The 22,338-nt window shown below is 44.3% G+C and overlaps 1 protein-coding gene across 1 annotated transcript in view; it reads right to left on the reverse strand.

Annotated features, from left to right (window-relative positions):
- PKNOX2 (PBX/knotted 1 homeobox 2) overlaps positions 1-22,338 on the reverse strand; it is a 166,394-nt gene that overhangs the window by 76,622 nt on the left and 67,434 nt on the right. Inside the window, 2 exon segments of the mRNA XM_044668983.1 lie at positions 3,608-3,779; positions 21,691-21,830. Coding sequence (XP_044524918.1) covers positions 3,608-3,779; positions 21,691-21,830 — 312 coding nt within the window.

Consider the following 22,338-nt stretch of genomic DNA (forward strand, 5'->3'; position numbering starts at 1 on the left):
TGAAGAGACCTAAAGGAATATCTAGTTTGGACCCCTCATTTTATGGATGAAGATATTGAAGCCTAAAAAGGAGAATGGACTTGTCTAAGGCCAATTAGTAGCAGATTATCTACTTCTGGTATTTTATTCCTAACCATGCACCACCTCCTCTGCTCTGGACTAATTGGCAAAAATCTGATTCTACAGACTAGCATAGGATCCATAGAGTCCTTTGGAGACCAAAGAGAGTGATTTGAAAAAAGTACTTAGGTGATAAATTTTTTGTAATTGCCAGGTTGCCAAAGGACTGTGGCTAGACCATAAGCCCCTGGTCCAGGAAAATTGAGAGAAGTCTGAGATCCTCATGGCATCATCACAGGTCATATTAGAGCCCAGCTTGCTAATAATTCTTAATCTGAATTTTAGGTCTTCCTCATTTCTCTGCAAACAGAGGACTATGGTCATGGCAGGATACCAGGCATTTGTGCAGTGATCTTTGAGGACATTTTTCGAAGTATGGCAAAAGTAGAATAATGGTGGATATCCCTGGACATCAGCCAGTACAGTTGATGAAACCGAGGCAAACAGAGGTTAAGTGAGTATCTTGAGGCAGGATTTGAACACAAGTATTCCTAACTTCAAGTTAAACTCTCTAGCTATTGTGCCACCTAGACACTTTGCTCATGGACAGAGGTCTCAAGGACTGTAGGGTCTGTAGCAGAAATTGGAAACAGCGCCCTCTATAATAAGGCTCCAACCCTTCTTTCCTTCTTTTCTTCCTTTCTTCATTTAAAAAAAAAATAACTTTTATCTTCTGTCCTAGAATCAATACTTACTAGCCAAGAAGTATCTGAGGCCAAATTTGAACCCAGGACCTCCCATCTCCAGGCCTAGTTCTCTTTCCATTAAGCAGCCTAGCTGCCACTCCAACCCTTCCTTTCTAGACACTTCCCAGTATTGCCCTTTGTGTACTCTATGTCTAAGGCCATTTGACTAATCACTGCCCCATTGTTCTTGCTCTGCCCTCTTTGGTCTCCTTGGTTTTGCTCATAGTGTCCTTTATGTCTAGAATGGATCCCCTTCCCTATCTTTGCAGGCTGAAGTACTTCCCACCTTTCAAAGCCCAAAGGCTCCACCATGAAGCCTTCTCGGATCAAAACGGAACAATTCCCACAATGGATAGTTCTCCTTTATATTTGTTCTATAACCTAGAGGCTCTTTGGGGCCAGGGACTGTGCCTGACTTAATTTTTGTATAACCCTGTACATTACTCTAAACAACTGTCCAGGGCCTGGATCTCCATCCTACACATAGTTCATGCTTAATACATATTTATGGAATTGTGCCGAGTTGCTCCGACTAAACAAGAACACCTCCAAGCCTCATCATCTCGAATACTCTTTGTGGTGCATCTTATCCTCAGCCCAAGCTTCCAGAACTTTGAAGTCTCCTTTGCATGAGGGCTTTTTCCATAAGCTCTAAGATTTAATAATCTTGGCTGTCAGCAAGAAAGCAAAGTGTAGATAATACAGATAACTCTGGGTGATCTCAGAGTTATCTGTATTTGTATCTAGTTTGAGGATGCACCTGTGTACATTAAATCTATGTGATGGCCATCCAAAGATGTGCTAAACAACCATGGAAAAGGTAGAGTTTGCTACAAACTCAACCCTGATTCTACTTATGAAAAATATAAGCAGTGCATGTGTGCACACGCACACACACACACACTCACACTCATTCTCTGTTGATTGCTCTCTTAGCGAGTTTCCTTGGGTGTGAAGGGGCCTTGAAAACCTATCCATCTGCTTCTGGGCAAGACCTCTTTCTAGGCTTTCTCTTGACATATTTTGTTGTCTAGGTCTCTGGTTCCTGTTCACAGGTGTTCATGCACACCTGTTCTTCCTCTGTGAATCACATTACACTAGCCATTAGCTCTACTAGCTCTGCCAATCAATAAGCTTTGATGGCAAGTTACTTCATCTCTGAGACTCAGTTTCCTCATCTGTAAAGTGAGAGACCTCTAAGGTTCCCCCCAACTTGAACATTCTATGAGAACATTCTATAGTTCTTTTTTTTTTTTTTAACCCTTACCTTCCATCTTGGAGTCAATAGTGTGTATTGGCTCCAAGGCAGAAGAGTGGTAAGGGTAGGCAATGGGGGTCAAGTGACTTGCCCAGGGTCACACAACTGGGAAGTATCTAAACTAGATTTGAACCTAGGACCTCCTGTAGGTCAGTGGATTGAGAGCCAGGCCTAGAGACAGGAGGTTCTAGGTTCAAATCTGGTCTCAGACACTTCCCAGTTGTGTGACCCTGGACAAGTCACTTGACCCCCATTGCCTACCCTTACCACTCTTCTGCCTTGGAGCCAATACAGAGTATTGACTGCAAGATGGAAGGTAAGGGTTTAAAAAAAAAAAGAATCCATGGAGTAGAGACTCATAACAAAAAGGCATTCACCACTTTGGTAGGAACTAGTGGAAAGTGAATGCAGATTGAAACATCCTATTTTCCACTTTCCTGCTTGAGTTTTTTTCTTATATAAACAATATGCATCTTCTTTTACAATATGAACATGGAAATATGGATTATATGACAAAACACGTACAACCAAGATCATATTACCTGCTACCTTGGGGAAGGGGGAAGAGAAAGGGAGAGAGAATATAGATAGCAAAATATCAGAAAATCATTATTAAACATTTTATCTACATGTAATTGGGAAAAAAGATAATTTTAAAAAAGGTTCAAGGAATGCAAATGTTGGAGAGTCAGCCTTAAAGACAGAGAGACTTGGGCTCGAGTCCTATCTGTCACACACACTGACTTTGTGACCCAGGGAAAGTCAATTAACTTGCAGCTAGATGGCATAATGGATGGAGTAATGTTTCTAGTGCCAGGAAGACCTGAGTTAAAATCCAGCCTCAGACACTGACTAGTTACGTGACCCTAAGCAAGTCATTTAACCTAGATACCAATTTCCTTACCTGTAGGGGTAATAATAGCATTTATCTGATAGGGTTGTCGTGAAGATCAAAGAGATATTTAGAAAGTGCTTAGCACAGTGCCTAGCATATAGTAGGGTAATAATAAATGCTTGTTCCCTTTTCCCCTCCATAAAACTTTAAGACCAGATAAACTGCAGAACAGTTGCTGATTTGCATTGGGATGAGTTTCCTCAATGAAAGTTCCTGACATCAATGAGCTCACAGAAAAAAACAACAACAACAACAACAAAAAACCCTTTCTCAATGGAGGAAAACAGTGCTTTAATGTGTCAAAGCTCTGGGTTGCAGATGAGTCTCCACTCCATTGTGGTTCCTTCTACTGCTTCTCCCCTCTTCAGGTTTAGAACTGGAAAAGACCTTCAAGATCAAGTCCAACCTTCATATTGATAAATGAAGGAATCAAGTTCCAAAGAGATAAAATAGACCAATGGCAGCAGAGGAGAGCGGATGAACTATAACTGGGATTTCTCAAGTGGTTACAAGAAAAAACGTTTGCAGTCAAATCTAGGACTGGTTTGGGGGCCTGATGGTGGCTTCTGTTTCAGGAAGCAAGGGACCTAAGGGCAGTGGCATTGGATTGAGGGAGGGGGCTGACTGAGGGGTGACAGGAGATTTTACCAGATTGTCCAGTTCCGGGTCATCACTGAAGAAGGGCTTATGCTCCTGCTCTTGCTGATGAACAAAGTTCTCGATGTCCACGTCAAAGCTGGCTGAGGTGATGCACTCAGAGCCCTGGGTGGCCTGTTCACACTTCTCAAACAGCAGCGTCAGGAGTGGGAAGAGAGGATGCCTACAGGAGACACCAAAAGTGCACACAGAGGCCACATTGTTTAGTAGGCAATACCAGGCTTTTCTTACCTACTTGGAGACTCTTACCCTCACTTCTGCAACCTTTCCTCCCCTAGAGGGAAGCCCTGTGTCCTGGGTCACTCACTCTAGTCCTCAAGAACAGACTGGGTGAATGAATGCATTCTCTTCCCTGGACATAGATGGATTTAGGCCAAGTGACTCCAGCTAGGGATCAGAAGTTTCTGAAGCCTAGCTGGCTGAGTTGTGCCCAGGAAATTTCAGTTGCTGCTTGCTCAACTGGCACCTCCATTTTTTCTCTTTAAACACAATTTAGGGGTCAAGAAAACGACAATAGAGAAAGTACCTAGTTTTTGTCCAGGGCCAGCTTCTGAGAGGAAATGATAGGGTCACCCATGTATAGGATAAAATTAAAGCTTGGTATTCAAGGCCCTCCACAATTAGGGGCTAGCCTACCATTCTAGTCTCATCTAGCAGCCTCCTGTGGTTATCAATTCCTGCTCCTTTTTCTCTGACTAATCCATAACTGCTAGGAGAAAGGGAGGGGTGTATGGGGTTTACAGAACATCTTTTTACAGAACACAAATCCCTAGTCTGCAGAAGTAGAACTTTTTTCTACCCCCAAACTCCAAACTTCAGGAAAAATGGACAACTAACTATCCCATGATCATATCCTATACTCTCTTACCTTCCTCTATGCCTTCTTTCTTTTTTTTTTTTCCCTCTATGCCTTCTTGCATGGCACCATTCTCTGAACTTAGAGGACCCTTCCAGACTCTCTCCAGTTTCCCCCTCCCAAGTTCCATTTTTCAAGTCTAGTTCTGAGAACAAGTCAATTAACACTAGCAATTCGCCCCATGACTTCAATCACCATTCTCCCTGCCCCAAAACAATTCTCCATGACCGCCATTCATCTATATCAGTGATTCCCAAAGTGGGCACCACTGCCCCCTGGTGGGACCTGCAGCAATCCAGGGAGGCAGTAATGGCCACAGGTGCATTTGGGGGCAGTGAATAACTGTAAGGGGGCAGTGATAGTATGTGACAGGGGGCTCTACGTAATATTTTTTCTGGAAAGAGGGCGATAGGCCAAAAAAGTTTGCAAACCACTGATCTATATGTTTCTTTCCCTGTTAGAATGTAAACTTCTGAAGGTCAGAGACTATCTTACTTGCTTGTATTTATCCATAGCACTTGGCACGGTGCTAGGTATAGAGTAATTGCTTAATACTTTTTCATTCTTTCATTCCAACTATTGAAATTATATCTATTCTTTAAGGCCAATGGCAATGACATCTCTCCTGATAATAGTCTTTCCTAATCCTATCAGCTGGAAGTAAGGCCTTCTTCTTGAAATCTTCATATGATGGATATGTGTCTCTTATGTACTTTTATTCTCTTTTATTTAATCATTATTTATATCCCTGTCTTATCTTCCCCTTAAATGCAAACAAAAAAATCTTAATCACTTTAAATTTTCCTCGGCACCTAGTACATAGTACATTCCATAGATATTTCATACTTTAAAGAACAAACGGCAACGTTCCCTCCATTGAGACCTACTTGATGATGGGTCTCTGCCGACTTGATTAGGCTTTTCCTTGAATAACAGACATAACACATCACTGGACCTCAACCCCAAGGTAGGACCTGCCAAAGTTTCACTGGTGTAGCTTTTGAGAGCTCAGCCTCATCTCCGTTTCACCAAGAGCCATTGGTTGAGGTTTAGAAATGCAAAATAGTGTACAAGTTAGGTGCTAAATAAATATTCATTGAACTGAATTAATAAATTGAAGATCTGGAGCTGAGCATTGCTAGGAAGTCAGAGTTCTGACCAGTCATTGGTTGTCTAGAGTTATCTGTCCTTGTGGCTCTGTGTAGAAGGGCACATCTGTATGTGGACATGTGTCCACTTAGATACTTCCATTGAGAATGCAGGCGCCTCCTGAATCTAAACATCTTGCTATCTGTAGACAGTCACTGTAGCCGCTTATGTATGCATGAGTGTGAGCTCAGGTATTTGCACATATGAATACAAGCAGGGGATTTTTCGCTGCTTTTATACTGCATTCATGACTTATATGTACATGTGTACTATAAATGCCTATGCTTGCTTGCATGTATGGCTCACATTTCTATTGAATGAATAAAATGTCCAATATATCTAGAAATCCAGGGGAGAGAGAGAGAGAGAGAGAGAAAGAGAGAGAGAGAGAGCAGAGGGAGAGAAAGTGCAGAGGGAGAGAGAGAGAGAGAAAGAGAGAGAGTGCAGGGGGAGAGAGAGAGGGAAAAAGAGGGAGAGGGAGAAAGAGAAGGAGAGAGAGAAATAAAGAGAGAGAGAGTGCAGAGGTGCAGAGGGAGGGAGGAAGAGAGAGAGAGAAATGGAGGGATAGAGGGATAGAGATAGAGGGAGAGAGGGAGAGAAATAGAGGGAGAGCAGAGAGAGGGAAAGAGAGAGAGAGCGAGCAGAGGGAGAGAGAGAAAGAAAGAGGGAGAAAGAGAGAGACAGAGAGAGTGTGTGTGTGTGTGACCTTGGAAACTTCCATTATTAATAGTCCATTCCCTTCCCTTGAGTTCAGAAAAGCATCTGCAAATCCCTCCCTAGCCTATCTCCTCAGCGTCCTGTGGCCGCCAAATCCTGTTCCTTTCTGTCTGGTTAATCCCTAGCTGCTAAGAGAAAGGGAGGCGTGTATGGGGGTCTACAGAGCATCTCCCAACTAAACACAAATTCCCAGTCCACAGAAGCAGGTGATGTGTTGTTTTTCTGCTGCTGCTGATCTGCTTTCCACATATACCCGATGACTGAACACAGGAAGGAGGAGAGGACATCTTGTCTACTGTGTCAAGGCCTAAGAGTCAAAGGAGGATGTGGAGAGAACAGGGAGAGGAGAAAGGAGAAAGAGGATCTCTGAGATCCTAAGTTTGAGATTTGATGACTGAAAAAAAAAAAAAAAGAATAGAAAATCTATCCTTTAACCCTCCCTCTAGCCACTCTCCCTCAACCCTCCAACACACCTGACTGGTCAGACCCAGGGACAGTGGGGAATGAGGAACAATACATTCCTGCTTGAATTCAACTGAGCTGCTTAGCTTGGCAGAGAGCATCCCTGTGACACCAGGCTCCCTCTAGGAGGAGGGCGGGTGGGGAGGGAGGTGGTAGAGTGCATAAACAGCTGGGCACTGAGGCTACAAGCAGGTGTGCAGCCTGCAGTTAAAGGGCTGGCATCTCGGGGCAGCCCATCCCTGCCATCCATGGAGCGGCGAGATCTAGTCAGCACAGGCAGGAGAGGACTGAGGGGAGGTGGGGGAAAAAGAGTTAGACGGCCAACAGGCTGAAGACAAAGGGAGAACCAGGTGAAGGGGTTAAACTCCAGTATAAGTCTTCATTTGCAGCCACTAATACCACAGCATATTATAGTCTAATCTAACCTGATCCCAGTTTAATGCAAGATTCTCAGGGCCCTGAGCAGAATACCAAAGAAAGCCTCAGTGGCTGTAATTTAAGCAGAGCCCTGCAGTGGTTTAGCTGAGGGACATGAAAGGCAAATTCCAGACGGTGTTATGAATTATTGCGCCTTATGAACCTTTCTACTCTCAACAGATGCCTGCTGCCATTTAAACAGCCACTAGATCAATTAGGAATGAAAGGCACAAATCGACTCTGTACAAGGGCACTAAATTACCAGGAACTAATAATCCGCAGCAGTCGTGCCAGGTGGTGGGAGTGCAGCCCCGAGCCCCCCAACCTTACCACTGCTCGCCACACATTCCTTTCTATTGGACAGAGAGAACGGTGTGTGCCTCTGCCAGAGAAGGGGAGCTCTGTGCATTCGTGTGTGTGTGTGTGTGTGTGTGTGTGTGTGTGTGTGTTGTGTCCGTAGTATACGAAGAAGTCTATATAAGGGGAATGTGTGTAAGTGTGTCAGGGCATGCTGGGCGTGTCAGAGAGGAGACAGAGTGTGTTGGAGATGCTGGGTTCTAATTCTGGCTTTGCTACTCTGGACCAGTGTGACAAATCACTGCATATTTCTGAGCTCATTTCTTAATCTGTAAATAAGGTGTCAGGGTTCTGTAACAAGTTCCCAGAACCCCTTGAAGGGTGAAGCTATGATTTTTATGTGTATGTGATTGCACTTTAGATGGGTCTGGGCTTCACACGTATGCCACGCTATACAGAGGTCATATTGGCCTGGGCTACGTTACGTAGGGATATATTTCTCTTTTGGGGTTGAATGGGTCCCCCAAGCTGCTCCTTGGCCCCTGGAAGCTTATTTCTTTGCTAGTTAAGAACATTTAGCACTCCAGTTACCTATGAAACGAATGGCCTTACCCAAGGCAGGGGAAAGGTGGTTTAGGGGCAGAGAGAAGGGGGATGCTATATTCTCCCACTCATCCCTCCCTAGAGGTCTAGAAGGGCAGGGCTGGGGAGGAAAGAGGGTGCTAAGCTTTAATTAGTAGCCTCGGGGAAGCTGGGTGGTGCCATGGATAGAGCAATGGGTTTTGGAGTCAGGGAGTTGTTTAGTTGTTTTCAGTTATCTCAGATTCTTCATGACCCCATTTGGGGTTTTCTTGGCAAAAATATTGGAACTATTTGCCATTTCTTTCCCCAGCTCATTTTATATGATGAGGAAGCTGAGACAAAGAGGGTTAAGTGATTTGTCCAGGGTCACACAGATTTGAACTCAGGTCTTCCTGACACCATCCACTGAGCCACCTAGGAAGACCTGAGTTCCTTAGCCTCAGGTCCTTATTAGTTATGTGACCCTGGGCAAGTCATAACCCTCTGCCTCAATTTCCTTGTCTGTAATATGAGCTGGAAAAGCAAATGGCAAACAGCTCCAACATCTTTGACAAGAAAACCCCAAGTGGAGTCATGAATGCTCACACATGACTAAAATGACTAAACAACCAAAACTAGCAGCTTGTCTTACTAGTCAAAAGAAGTTATCATCATGAGGGTGGATTGAAGGTACTATTGAGAGTTTTGGGGGTAGCTGAGATGGCAGAGGTGTTGGCTTATCTCATTGCCACAAGGTGAGAGTCCGGGGACATAATAAAGCACTTTATGTTACATTGAACTGTTTCAAAGGGAATTTGCATGTGATTTAGTGGAAAGACCAGTGGTTTTTGAAGGATCTGGGTTCAAATTCCAGTTTGGCCATTTCTTTCTTGTGACCTTCACTTTTTTAGGTCTAGTTTAGGTCAATTTTAAACTGTTAAAATTTACTTAAAGTTAAATTAGGTCAAGTTAAAGTAAAGAGGTTGGATGAAAATGACCCCTAAGGTCATTTTAACTCTATATTCTATAATATAGAACAGTCCATTTTTTTAAAACCCTTAACTTCTGTGCATTGGCCCTTCAGTGGAAGAGTGGTAAGGGTGGGCAATGGGGGTCAAGTGACTTGCCCAGGGTCACACAGCTGGGAAGTGTCTGAGGCTGGATTTGAACCTAGGACCTCCTGTCTCTAGGCCTGATTCTCAATCCACTGAGCTACCCAGCTGCCCCCAGAACAGTCCATTTTATCTACCTTGCCTCCCTCACATTCTTTGTTTGTTTGTTTGTTTGTTTTTTATATTTTTAAACCCTTAACTTCTGTGTATTAGTTCCTTGGTGGAAGAGTGGTAAGGGTAGGCAATGGGGGTCAAGTGACTTGCCCAAGGTCACACAGCTGGGAAGTGTCTGAGGCCAGATTTGAAGCTAGGACCTCCCGTCTCTAGGCCTGGCTCTCAATCCACTGAGCTACCCAGCTGCCCCTCCCTTACATTCTTAAAAATCATCTCTGAGGGACAGGAGTGGACTGGGGAACTTGGGGAGTTCCCACCATTGAAGGTCAGACCTCAGAGCATTGCAGTGATAGGGAGCCAAATCAATGGGTCTAGTTTATTTCAGAAGTCTTTAGCCCAGCTTTCTGTTCATGAACCTTATGGCCTGGCTACCCCGTAAGGAAGGAATTGATCATGGAGGCCTCAGAATGAGGGGCCCAGCTGGGCAGGGGCAATCACTGAATATCTTGGCATTCAGGGAACTGCTCTGCAGCGAGCTTAGTGTGTCTGGAAGCCTGCCACTCTGCTCATCAGTAGATGGGTTATAGGGTTCAGGGCCTGGTATTGGGCAAGGGGCATACAGGTAACATCATACTTTCAAGGGGGTGGGGGAAAGGGCTTATTTCTTCCTCCTCTCAATCAAACTAGGCTCCTCTGGCTTGAGGGCAGAAACTACCTGGGTACTAATACAGCAAGTCTCTGTGGACCGCCTTTCCCTTACCAAACCTCAAACTCATTCCCAATCCATTCTCATCCTATGCGAAATATAAGAGGAAAAACTCAGACTCAAGAAAATATGGGATTGAGTAACTATGTGACATTGAGGAAATGATTTAACCTCTCAAAGGCCTCAATTTCCTGATCTGAAAATGAAAATAATGCTCTATGGCCTATTTACTTCACAGGATGGTTATTGAGGAAAGTGTTTTGTAAACTTTAAAGGATCATGTAAAAATAAGTCTTTATTCTCATCCTATGATCCAAGGCTCACAAATTAAGCTCTGCTGAATATTACACCTAGCCTAAGAGCCAATGGGTATTCCCTACTACTCTCCACATTTTTTCCCAGCACTAGAAAGTCCTAATACTTGGCTTTACTTCTCCCTCAGTGACAGGGAATGAAAGGAGAATGAACATAATTTGACTTCTCTCTGCCTCAATCTGTCTACCTGTAAAATGGGACCAAAGCAGATTATCTTCCCAATGGCTTTCACCACAACTTCTCATAAAGGACTGGAAGGGGAAACATGGGAATATAGTGCAAACTCCTTGAAAGAAGAGGTGAGATCTGGAGGTTGATGATCATTAGGTTTTATTTCTTGGGTGCTAAGAGCATTTGACCTCCACCAGAGCTCAACCAAGCCTCCCCCCTCTCCCTACTTTCCTCCATCTCTCCTCGTTCCCTACTCCCCACTCTCTCCCTCCCACCCTACCCTCTCTTAAGCCGTTCAAAATTTGGAGGAAATAAATCTCACAGCACTAATTCAGGGAGAGTTTGAGCCTCGTCAGTGCAGAACAAATAAAAGGGCTGAACTGGCATGACATTTTACTGCAGAAGAGAGGTCGTTTCCAGCCACTAATAAAAAGGATTTGACACAGACTAATAAAGAGAAATGAATTTCTCTAATGGCCTAATTTAGCACATTCAGCACTGTGCTGCTTCTGCTGCTGCTGCTGTGGCTGCTGCTGCCTGGGAGCCCGGAGTGAGTGTGGATGGAGGCAGGAGGGGAGAGCAAGAGACAGCTTGCTCAGGGGAGAAGGGGAGAAAGAAATTATTCCAAATAATGTTTTATTATTTCTTTTCCCTGTTCCATCCTCCAGCCTTCCCCTCCCCCTCCTCTTCCCCACCTCTCACACCAAGAGCATCTGAATGAAAATCAAGCTCTGTGGTTCTAATGATTCAAAAAGAGCCCTCCTCGACAGAACTGGAGTTGTGCTAGCTTAGGAAGGTGATTAAACCGGGTGTGTTGATTTCTATGGGGGTTTAAGCTATAGTTTGGTTTAATTACATCTGACATTTCTTCTTTTGAATTCTGTACATCTCCTTCAGACTTCCCAGCTTGCTCTGCCCGGCTGGGAGGCAGGGCATGGGCTGGGGCATCACAGGCTGCTTGGGAGAGGGAAGGATGCTCTGACTGCATGCAGGCTGCAACAGAGCACAGGTTGGCCTCCTTACGCCCCTTCCTTTCCCATGCCCTGCAGAGACTGCAACTTCTCACCCCATTTCTGTTTTTCACTCTGTGCAGAGTGGCCCTGACCCTCTTCATTAAGATTCACTCGAATGTCCTCAGGCAAGGCAGAGAACTCTTCAGAGGTCATCTGGTCCCTCCCCTCTGAGGACTGATGCTTAACACAGACTGGACAGACAGACAGACAGGTAGAGCTTTGGCCCATTTTCGTAGACTTATCAGGAACTAACTGCCACAACTTCCCTTCTCTATAAAAAAACAAGCTAGCTAAGCAAGAAGCATCAAGGGTTAGTGGAGGGAGAAAAGAAATGTATTTAGATTTCCAAAGCATGGGTTCAAACCTGAATCAAAGAATCACAAAACATAGGATTTAGAGCTGAAAGGAATCTTAGAAATCATTTAGCACATCATCTTTACGTTGTAGATAAGAAAACTCGGGCCAAAAAAGTCTAAGTTGATTTCTCCAAGGTCATTGATGGTTCATGGGATATTTGGGATTCAAACCCAGGAACTCTGTACAAATGCTGTGCTTTCCCACACCACCACCCTGGTGTGTGGCCACTGGAAAATCACTTATCCTCTCCGAGAGTCGGCTTCCTCTTCTATAAAAGGGGGATAATAATACTCAAATAACCTCCCTCATAGTTTGTTATTAGGAAGTATTTTATAAACCTGAAAGTGCTATAGAAATAAGAGTTGTTACTATATCTAGAAGTCCATTCTTAGGTCAAACTAATATCTCTCCTATTATGGCTTAAGTTTATTTTCTCTTGTTTAAGACTCAAGGAAGGAAAGCTGAGTTCTCTTCAAACTGCCCCAACTTCTTCCCCAATCAAAGCCTTTGCTATACTCTGGAGGAGAGACAAAAAGACAGTGTCATGCCTTTGAAGGCAGGGATGGAGAGAGTGAGGAAGAGACAGAAAAACACTGAGGGGCAAAGATAGAATAAAGTCAGAGAGAAACTTAAAAAAAAAAGGGACAGAAAGAAAGAATGAGAGGCAGAGGCAAAGAGAGACTGGTCATACACAGGGGGAGACATTAATGTTGAGTTCTCTTTCTGGGTGATAAACCTCATGATTCACGGTCACCCGGCGCAGTCCCTTTCTGAATCGCTCAGCCATCCCCTCCATCACGACCTTGGCCAGGACGGCAGACCTCAATTACAGGCCCAGCCAACTGTGTGGCAGTCTGCCCACCCTGCCTACATCCTCTGCTCTCCCGGTAACTGACCTTGGGGGCTCCCTGAAAAAGCCAACACTTCTCCCCACAGTAGCAATGGAAGTAGTGAAGGATAGGAGAAGAATGGGAAACTCCCAAAGCCCCCAACATTATTCACCTCATCTGGGTGGCTCCTGCTGAGCTCAGTGGAGAGGGATACAGAATCCTTGGGCTGTCTAAAGTCTCTTAGCGACTAGGATAATGGAGTGATGAAGAGGGTGGTGGAGAGAGTCAAACTCAGAGGGTATTTGCCTAATGGCCTATAGAGTGCCCTCCGGGGATCAGGGAAGTCTAGGCAGTGACCAAGCTTGTCCCCTCGTGTTACAGTCTTCTTTCTTCAACAAAACTTAGCCCCATCCTCAATGACAGAATAATAATCCTTCAGGCTCGCAAAACCGTCTTCCTTACCCATACCATCCTCTGATTCTCCCCCATCTCCTCTTTCCAGTGGCATGGCATTGTAAGACTCTTTATCTGGGAAACGGCGGAGACTACCTTGGGACAAACAGAGCCTGATCAACTCTTATTACTCATATTTTTATGGTGCTTTAGGTTTCACAGAGTATTTTGCTCACAGTCAGAAGATGTAGGCTCAAATCCTGATTTTGCTAATTATAGCCTACATGACCTTAGACAAGTCACTTTAACACTTTCCTCCTCTATAGGAAAAAAAAAAGGGTTTGGACTAGATAATCTCCAGGTTTCCTTCCTGTTCTAAATACTTATAAGGAAGCTTAGCTCAAAGGTTATTAATTCCTTTTTTTCCAATGAGAATATTGAAGCTCAGAGAGCTTAAATGACCTATCCACAGTTACCAGACCAGGGTTCATATAGAGAACTTTGGGATTCCAAGTCCAATGCTCTTTCTACTACACCATGCTCATCTATCCTCTGGGCACATGCTTTCATTCATCGACCAACCCCCTCCTCTCAACCCTTCACCCTTGCCACCATTCCTGCTCCCCACTCCCCCCTGCATCTGAGAACACAAAGCAGCTGCCAATTCTGAGACCTCAACAACAGGATCTACCCTGGCACTCGGCCCCCCTTTCCTCTCCAAAGGCATTATTTGAGGGCCAAAGGCTCAGATTTCAGCTTCTTAAGAGCCATGGAATGAGCTTGGTTTCTGATGAGCTTTGCTGGACTGAAGCAGGTGGGGAACAGAGGGAGAAGGGAAAATGTCCTTTGCCTCCCACCCCTGCTCTACCCCTAGCGTGTGTGCACACGCACACACATACAACAGATAGGATATGGTAAGTGGAGGCAGTGTGAATGAGGGAGAGTGAGGCAAATGGTAACAGGTCATATTTTTATCCCAGGTATGACGCTGCAGCCGTGAGAGCATATTTTTAGAGAGTGCATTTTTAGAAGTGTATGGTGGGCGGCTGGTTCCCCCAGGTTTCCTTGGAGAGGGCATCTTCTCTGCTGCTAAGATGGAATAGTATATTGGAAATGTGGTATAATGGAAAATAATGCTAGATTTAAAGTCAGAAGACCCAAGTTCAAATATCAAATCTGCTCATTTATGACCTGTGAGACTCTGGGTAAAGCAATTTGTCTCTGGCCTCAGTTTCTTCTTTTGCAAAATGAGGGTAATAGAGCAGAAGGTTTCTAAAGTCATTCTCTGAACCATCTTCTGCTCCTCAGCAGACTATTGTAATAGAAAGTCCAGGGAAGCTAGAGTTAAAACCAGTTCTATCTTTCTGGAGCTGGAACACCCCCTGGGTCAGAGGTTAGAAAAATTCCCTCTCAGACACTTCATTAGGAAACTAGTTCCCAGGGTGCTGACCAAAGAGATTTCATGGGAGGAAAATCACAGGAGGGTCTTTGTTTCTCCTTTGTCCTCACTTGCCTAGGCTTGTGCTCTATAACTCCCTCCCCTTTGCCCCTTCACTTTGGGTTTCTAATGGCCAGCTCTTCTCCAGTTCGCTCATTCATTCATTCATTCATTCATTCATTCATTATTTTAACAAGAGAAGCAGCATGAATTAAGAGATGGCCTCATTGTCAGAAGAAAATATGGACTCAAGCCCCACTTCTGACACAAAGTGGTTGTATGACCCTAGTCAAGTCCTAAACTCTCAGTATCCCCAGACAACCCTATGAGGTCAGGAGCTTCAGAATTGTAGCTGCATTGAGTGAAATAACTTATAACAGGACAGGTAGGTGGTACAGTGGATAGAGTGCTGGGCCCAGAGTAGTCAGGAAGACTCATTTTCCTGAGTTCAAATCTGACCGCTGACACATAAGTCACCTAACCATGTTTGCCTCAGTTCCTCATTTGTAAAATGAGCTGGATGTGGAAATGACAAACCATTACAATATTTTTGCCAAGAAAACCCAAATGGGGTCTTGAAGAGTTATGTATAACTGAAACGTGATTGAACAACAACACTAAAGTTTTTGATTCTTTTCCCCCTCTTGAAAAAAAAAAAGACCACTGCTTTCCCCACACAATGGATCCGTTGAACCCCTTTTAGCTCACAGATGCCCCAAGGGGACCTTGAGCCCTAAGGTCTGTTTAAAGCTTCTCTTGGAACGTTTAGAGCCTGGTAACAGTCCATTCTGTAGAGTAGTTCTCCAAAATGGCCTCCCAACTTCTCTTTCTCAATGATCACTGTCATTTATGCCTGGGAGCCAAGAGAGTTCTGAGCTCTAAGAAACAAGGGACCACAACTTTTCAAGATTCCACACTGGAACCTAAATCCAAACTCCTCTCCCTCGCTATGAAGGATCTTCCATAGTTTGGCTCTACCTTCTCTCTCCAACTCACTCTCCAGAGTTCATATTTCACTCTAACAGGTCAGTCTCCTTATTGTCCTACAAAAACACTGCTAATTTTAATTCGCTTTGTCTTCCCAACTTGGAATGTTCTTTGCTCTTTCCTGCGCCATTCCAAAGTCTACCCATCTTTAAGGTCTACCTCAAATCTGATTTCCTTTGTGCTCCTTCCAGCTTTCATTGACACCCCTCCCTACTTCTTTTGAACCGTTATGGTACATGCTGGACTAGTTCAGGCTTTCATCATTTCTTTCCCATAGATTGTAGACGCTTTCTAACTGGTCTCTCTGCTTCCTGACATCTCGAATTCATCCTTCACATAATTGCCAATACTGTTCCTAATACCCTTCTCCAAACATGTCACTCCTTAACTCAAAAACCTTCAGAGGTTCCCCATTGCCTAATAAGTGAAATATAAATTCCTTATCTTGGCATTCAAAATTCGATCTATTTTGTACTGGGACACTAACCTACCTTTTCAGTTTTAGTGTTCTTGCAAATTCTATGCCTCAGTCAAGGAAGGCTAGCTGTTTGTTTCCTGATCTTGCCTTTAGGTATACCCTCTCCTTTGCCTGGAACAGATTCTCACCCTACCCCAGCGTCACCAAATGACAGCTTTTGTCCTTGATTGAAGCCTGGCTTAAATGCGACCTTTTTTCCTGATATTTTCACCAATTCTTCAAAAGTAATACTTCTAGGCCTAGAGACAGGAGGTCCTGGGTTCAAATCTAGCCGCAGACACTTCCTAGCTGTGTAATCCTGGGTAAATCACTTAGCCCCATTGCCTAGCCCTTACCACTCTTCTACCTTGGAACCAATACATAGTATTGATTCTAAAATGGAAGGTAAGGGTTAAAAAAAGAAGTAATCCTTCCTTCCTTGAATTTCTCAGACCATTCTATGAGGATCATTTCTAACCTGTCTTATATTTATTTCTAAAGCTTGACCAGATTTTAAGCTCCTTGAAAGCAAGCATTGTGCCTAGTACCTACACCTGTTCCTTTCACACAGTAGGCTCCTATAACTATTGAACTGAAATATGTTTCTCTAATCTTCATAGCACATAGAAACATCTAACATAATACCAAGCACCGAGGAAGTACTCCTTAAATAACTCACATGTAAATAGCACTGAAATCTTTGCAGCGCACTTCACATATATAATTCATATAATTCATAATCATCCCTGAGGTAGAAGCTATTATTAACCCCACTTTATAGATAAGGAAACTGAGGTTCAGAAAGGACTTTATGTGACTCATCCAGGACCACACAGCTACTCTGGGATAACTTAATCTTCTGGACTCCTAGTCCTACTATTCTAGACATTTTTTCTTGCCAATTGATTCTTTTACTTTCATTCAACAGAGATTAAAGTCCATTCTATCCCACACATGGATTGGTTTACCTTACTCCGAGGCTGGGAGCTATTATTCAGCTATTTCCTACAGATGTCATAATGAATAACTTCCTCCAACTATGTGGACAGAAGGGACGAGCCAGGAGGCGTAGGGATTCTCGAGTGTCTAGCTGACTCAATGTGACCCTCTCCAGTGGGACAAACCTGAGGGTCTGTGCATCAGGCATCTAGCTAGTGGCCAAAAGGGAAGCTATGTTTTTTGTTCTTTTCCAGGAAAAGGAACAAGAATGACTAGGGTTGTCCTAATATGATGAAAATTCCCTTTCCTTGCTATCTCTGTGGGTTTGTCTGGATGGGGCAGGGGTATTTGTAAAGTAAAAAAGAGCCTTAGAAAGGCAAATGGATGTACTTAGAATGAAGTAAATTTGACCTAAATGTGTGATAGAGGCCTGGAGATGTGATTCTGGGATAAGGGGACAGACATAAGAAAATCAAGAAGCAAAGTTCAGAAAGGAGTTCAAAAAGCCTGAGAGAGAGAGAGAGGAAATAGTGTTGTGATCTGGTGTGAGTGTTAGGCTGCCAAGGCAGCAAGGAGGGCTAAATCAGCCAAAGAGCCTGAAAGCCCAGAGACCTGTAGAGATTTGCCCTAGCAGGCAGAAAGTGCCATAAAAAGATTGACTTGAATAAGGGGAAAGAAGGTGGTAAAACTAGTAATTTGGGAGTACAAGTGGCTTTGGAGAAAGAAGTTTCCATTCGGAACTGTGATTAGGGGCAACAAGGAAAGGCTAACTAATCTCTAGGAGGATTAGGACTAAGGGGTGAACCTCTCATTCTAACAACGAAATCTAGAAGAAAGGAAGGAAACAAGCATTTATGAAATTTAGAAGAAAGGAAAATAAACATCTGTGAAGCACCCATTATGTGCCAGGAGTGCCCTGTGCCAAACACTTTACGAAAACCTCATTTGATCCACATCTGGGAGAGACAGATGCTACTATCATCCCCATTTTACAGTTGAGGAAACTGAGACAAAGGGAGGTTAAGTGATCTGCCCAGGTTCACACAGCTATTAAGTGTCTGAGGCTGGATTCGAATTCTGGTCTTCCTGAGCTCCATTCACTAAACCAACTAGCCAGAGCAGCAGATAAAAGCTAGTTTAGGTAACACAGCCTAAATCTTGCATACAGATATTTTTGGGCTCTAAATGGCTGACTGTGTGCTATGCCAAAGACGTGACGGGGAAGAAGGAGGAAAGGAAACAAATCGGAGAAAGGCTAAGGTACCAAGGGCAGGGTCCTTGGAAGAGGAGGATAACTATTCCTTTGTGTACTGATAGGATGAAATGACTATCAGTGAAAAGCAGGGGAGGCTGTCTCGCTGGGGTTTGTCCACACCTGGCACTGCAGGAAGTTGTCTTGCCAATTTGGGCAGTCATCCTACCCCAGTGACCTGGCCCTGTGGATCTTTTATCTAGTGCCTTTCACTGGAGAAGCTAAATAGGTGCTAATATCTATTATTCTCTCATTCTTCTTGCAGGCTCCCAGATGAGATCTAGCATTCATTTATCAAAAATAGGATTCTATAGTGAGTCATCCCCAGGGTTCTCCAGTGTAAACTTTAATGATTGAATGGTCAGGCCTTAGGGGAGAAGTTGGGGCTTAGGAGATAAATTCTCTGGAGAGTCATCCTCCCTCTCGCCACCCCTCACACCTGGTCATGCCCAGCTCCTTGCCACTCAGCTCCTCCCCAGGAAATCACAGTTTCCATGGGAACCTACACACTTCAAAGAGGAACGAGGGAGACTGGAAGAGAGGAAGCCGGATTAACCTCACCTTCCTTGCCCCCCTCACCAAGCAGCCAGGAATCTAATTTGTATGTGCCAGCTAGTGCTTGACATGCTCTGGGCACTGGATCAACATTACCCATTACCACAATGTATGAGGGAGAATGGGCAGGCCATGCTGTGTGTTTTCACCTGTTTGGGAACCCCCCCCCAAAGGTGTAGTGTTTCAGGGAGGGAAGTAGTGGGGGCTCCTCAGTGAAGTCCAAACCCGGAGCAACCCACCCTGCTGGGCTTCCTCTCCTCAGGCCACCCCTCTACCTCACTTGAGGGCCTATAAATGCAATTAGCCTCAATGTGCATCCAATCATCAGATCCGCTCAGATTATATTGCAATCATTAATCTGAGCTGGGGAGCTCATTGTGTTGCCTTGCTGATTAGCCCCGATGATGCTCTGGTATGATCCAATTAAAAGGGGCCTCTGCTTTCCCTCCCCCACCCCACCCCCACCTCCAATCTGCACTTCCTCTAGTTTCTCTGTCAGAGGGGAAGCAATTCATTCCATCCCGAAACCCAAATAATACCTTCCTGCCACCACACATATGCCGTATCTACACGCACATATCCACCCACTTTTGTCAGCACTCCTCCTCCTCCTGCCTTCACTCCTTCCTCCTTCACTGAGCCAGAAAGAGGGGGAAGGGGGACAGGCAGAGGCAAGCAGGAAGGCTCGCCTGACTTTTCTTCATCTGAGGCTCTGGGATACGTAGGGAGAGAGGCACAAAAGCCAGTGCCCAGGCACTAATATGAATTGAAAGGGTCTTGTTACATTTATTGACATGAAATGCTGACTCCCCAATGTGGTTTCAAGCAGTCACGCTTCCTGGAGGCAGGCAAATCTAATTAAAATTACCCTGGGCTCCTGGACTGCACTCCCAGCTAACCCTTCCCATCAGTCCCACTCTATGGCTGCAGAAAAGGAAGTCAAGTTTTAATAGGGGTAGGGATGAGTTGAGATAGAGCCCTCTGGATTAACTGTAGCAGAAAACCAGAGGCAGGAAAGACAGGAGTAGACAGAATGGGCTGTGGTGGTGTAGATACAGCTGATGTCTGGGAGTTCTTACTGAGTTTCTTTCATGTCATTACCACCAATTCAATAAGCATTACAATAAGTGCTTACTATATGCCAGGCTCTGTGCTGGGTACTAGTGATACTCTCTGGTACCCAGTGATATCCCCAAAATGAAAACACTCATCGAAAAACCAAAACAAAACAAAATGGAGTTTGAGGTCTAGGACACAGTGCTAAAGTGCAATGGGAAGCTATGCCAGGAGATAGAAAGTACCACCAAAGGGTCCAATGCTCCCACAGGATATTTCCTAGAATCAGAGAAAATCTAAGAGCTGGAAGTAACAAGAAATCATCTAGTTCAATATTTACTGGAATAGGAATCCTCTCCATTACACTTCCAACAAGGAAGAATTCAGCTGTTGCCTGAAGACCTCCAGAAATAGGAAGGGGGAACCTAATCGCACTTAGCCCATTCTGCTTTTGAAATGGGTTTCAAGTATGAAGACATTCTCTCATTATGCTGAGCTGAAAAAAAGGTGGCTTTTTTTCAATTTCCACCCAGGATCCCTAGTTCTGGCTCCTTGGCTAAATAAATAGTACATTTTGAATCCTGCCATCAAAAGACAGTAGATGCAGTTACTTGAAGACAGTCACCATATCTTTCTGAAAGTCTTTTCTTCTTCACACTATTCCCAGTTTCCTTCAACTGTTCCTCATATGGCATGGTCTCTAGTTGTTCCATCATCCCAATCCTCCTCCTGAGTAAGGGTGGATCCCAGTTTGTCATTGGTTTTTCTAAAATATGCAACAGCCTATGTTAAGAGTCTATAAGTTGTCTAGTGATGGAAGTAGGGCTGAGGGGCAGGAAGTAGAAATAGAATAAGAAGAAAGGAGGGTTGGTAGAAAAGATTCGCTTCCACAAGATAGCCAATTCTTTAAGCTCAAATGTTGGGCCACAAGTAATCATTTTGTTGAGGGGATTTAGTACATATCCTAAAGTGCTGCTGCTGCTGTTGTTGTTGTTGTTTTTTGTGGAGAGGGAGGGAAGAAGGAAGGAAGGAAGGAAGGAAATGAGGGAAGAACATTAATAAACTCTTTAACTATATGCAGAATGCCAGGACACAATCTGAGTTGGTTCAGGCCGAATTTCTTAATGAATAATGGTGGTGGAGGTAGGGTTAAAAAGAAGTAAAAGAAGGTTCCTGTGAGAGGAATATTGCATGGATCTCCAACTTTCTTACTATAAACTTCTTGGGGTACTAGACCCAACCCCTAGGCTGGTATGCCTTAGGTGCAGCTATGGCAAACCTTTAAGAGACTGAGTGCCCAAACTGCACCTTCACAAGGCATGTGAGCTGCTCCCTTTCCCCAGACAGGGGAGGGAGGAAGCATTCCCATTGGGGCTGCTGGACAGAGGGGTAGGTGATGTTCTCAGGTGCAGTGGGGAGGGGAAAGGGAGCAACCCTCTCCCATAGGTTGGCCAACATAGCCTTAGGGGATAACTGGTCTTAATCAGCTTTGGTCATCAACTCTTCCCCCTTACAGAGGAACTTCCCAAACTTCTCCCAAATCTTCTAAGAGTTGAGAGAGATGGAGAAGCAGCTGTTCTTCATCTCCATCTTATTAAGATAGGATAGTATATAGGTAAGAAAGACGTCAGGAAGAATTTTCTGGTCCCTGGAATTGGGACCAAGGGAAGGTGTAATTGCTCTCTCTCTCAAAAGCTAATCTGTTGAACAGGATTTGAGACACCCCTGCCAGTGACAGGGGGATAAACTAGTTGAGGTTTTGAAAGACAAACCAACCTAGGGAGTCTATGAATCCAAAGAAAGAGGGGGAAAAATGTGATCCTTCCCTGAGTGGCTATGTCCCAGCAATGGCCACCATTCCAACCTCAGAGGACCTTCTGATAAAGCTGGATCACTAACAGTATAGGGAATTGCACTTACCTGTATACGGCACGCTTGTCAGCCTCCAGCTGAGCCTGGGGGTCAATGGGGGCACTGGGAACTGGGGTGCTGGCGGCAGCTGAAGGTGCTGAGATATGGACGGCCTGGGCCTTGGTGGGTGGCTGGGCGGTCGCAGTCATCTACAGAGAAAAATAATGGCAGGAGAAGGAAAAGAAGTCAACATGCTGAAGAAGCTGGTCACCTCATGGTTAAAGTCTGGAGGGAGTTCCATCCAGATCTGCATAAAAGAGATGACATAGATGCACATGAAATAGGGTTTGTGTAAAGGGCTTCATTTATAGTACAAAGGGAAAAATACTGGATTTGTAATTAGGACAATAACATTAAAATCTCAACTCTGACACTTTTTAGCTGAGTGTGCTTGAGTAAGCCACTTAAACTTCAAGTCACTTGAGCCTCAGTTTCCCATCCATAAAAACTTATTCCACCTAACTCACCAAGCTTTTGGGAGTGAAGGGCTTTATAAATATCAAAGCACTATATAAATGCAAGTTATTATAATCACTACTACTACTATGTTTACAGACACCCCCCACAAGCAGAAATGTGTCCATTTTCAGCAAGTCAGGACTCTCTTTGAATAGATAAATGGGTCCTAATTAAGGTAGTGGAGACCTATTTAGACAA

The sequence above is a fragment of the Gracilinanus agilis genome, chromosome 3, assembly GCF_016433145.1.
Source record: "Gracilinanus agilis isolate LMUSP501 chromosome 3, AgileGrace, whole genome shotgun sequence".
In the NCBI taxonomy this organism is placed as follows: Eukaryota; Metazoa; Chordata; class Mammalia; order Didelphimorphia; family Didelphidae; genus Gracilinanus; species Gracilinanus agilis.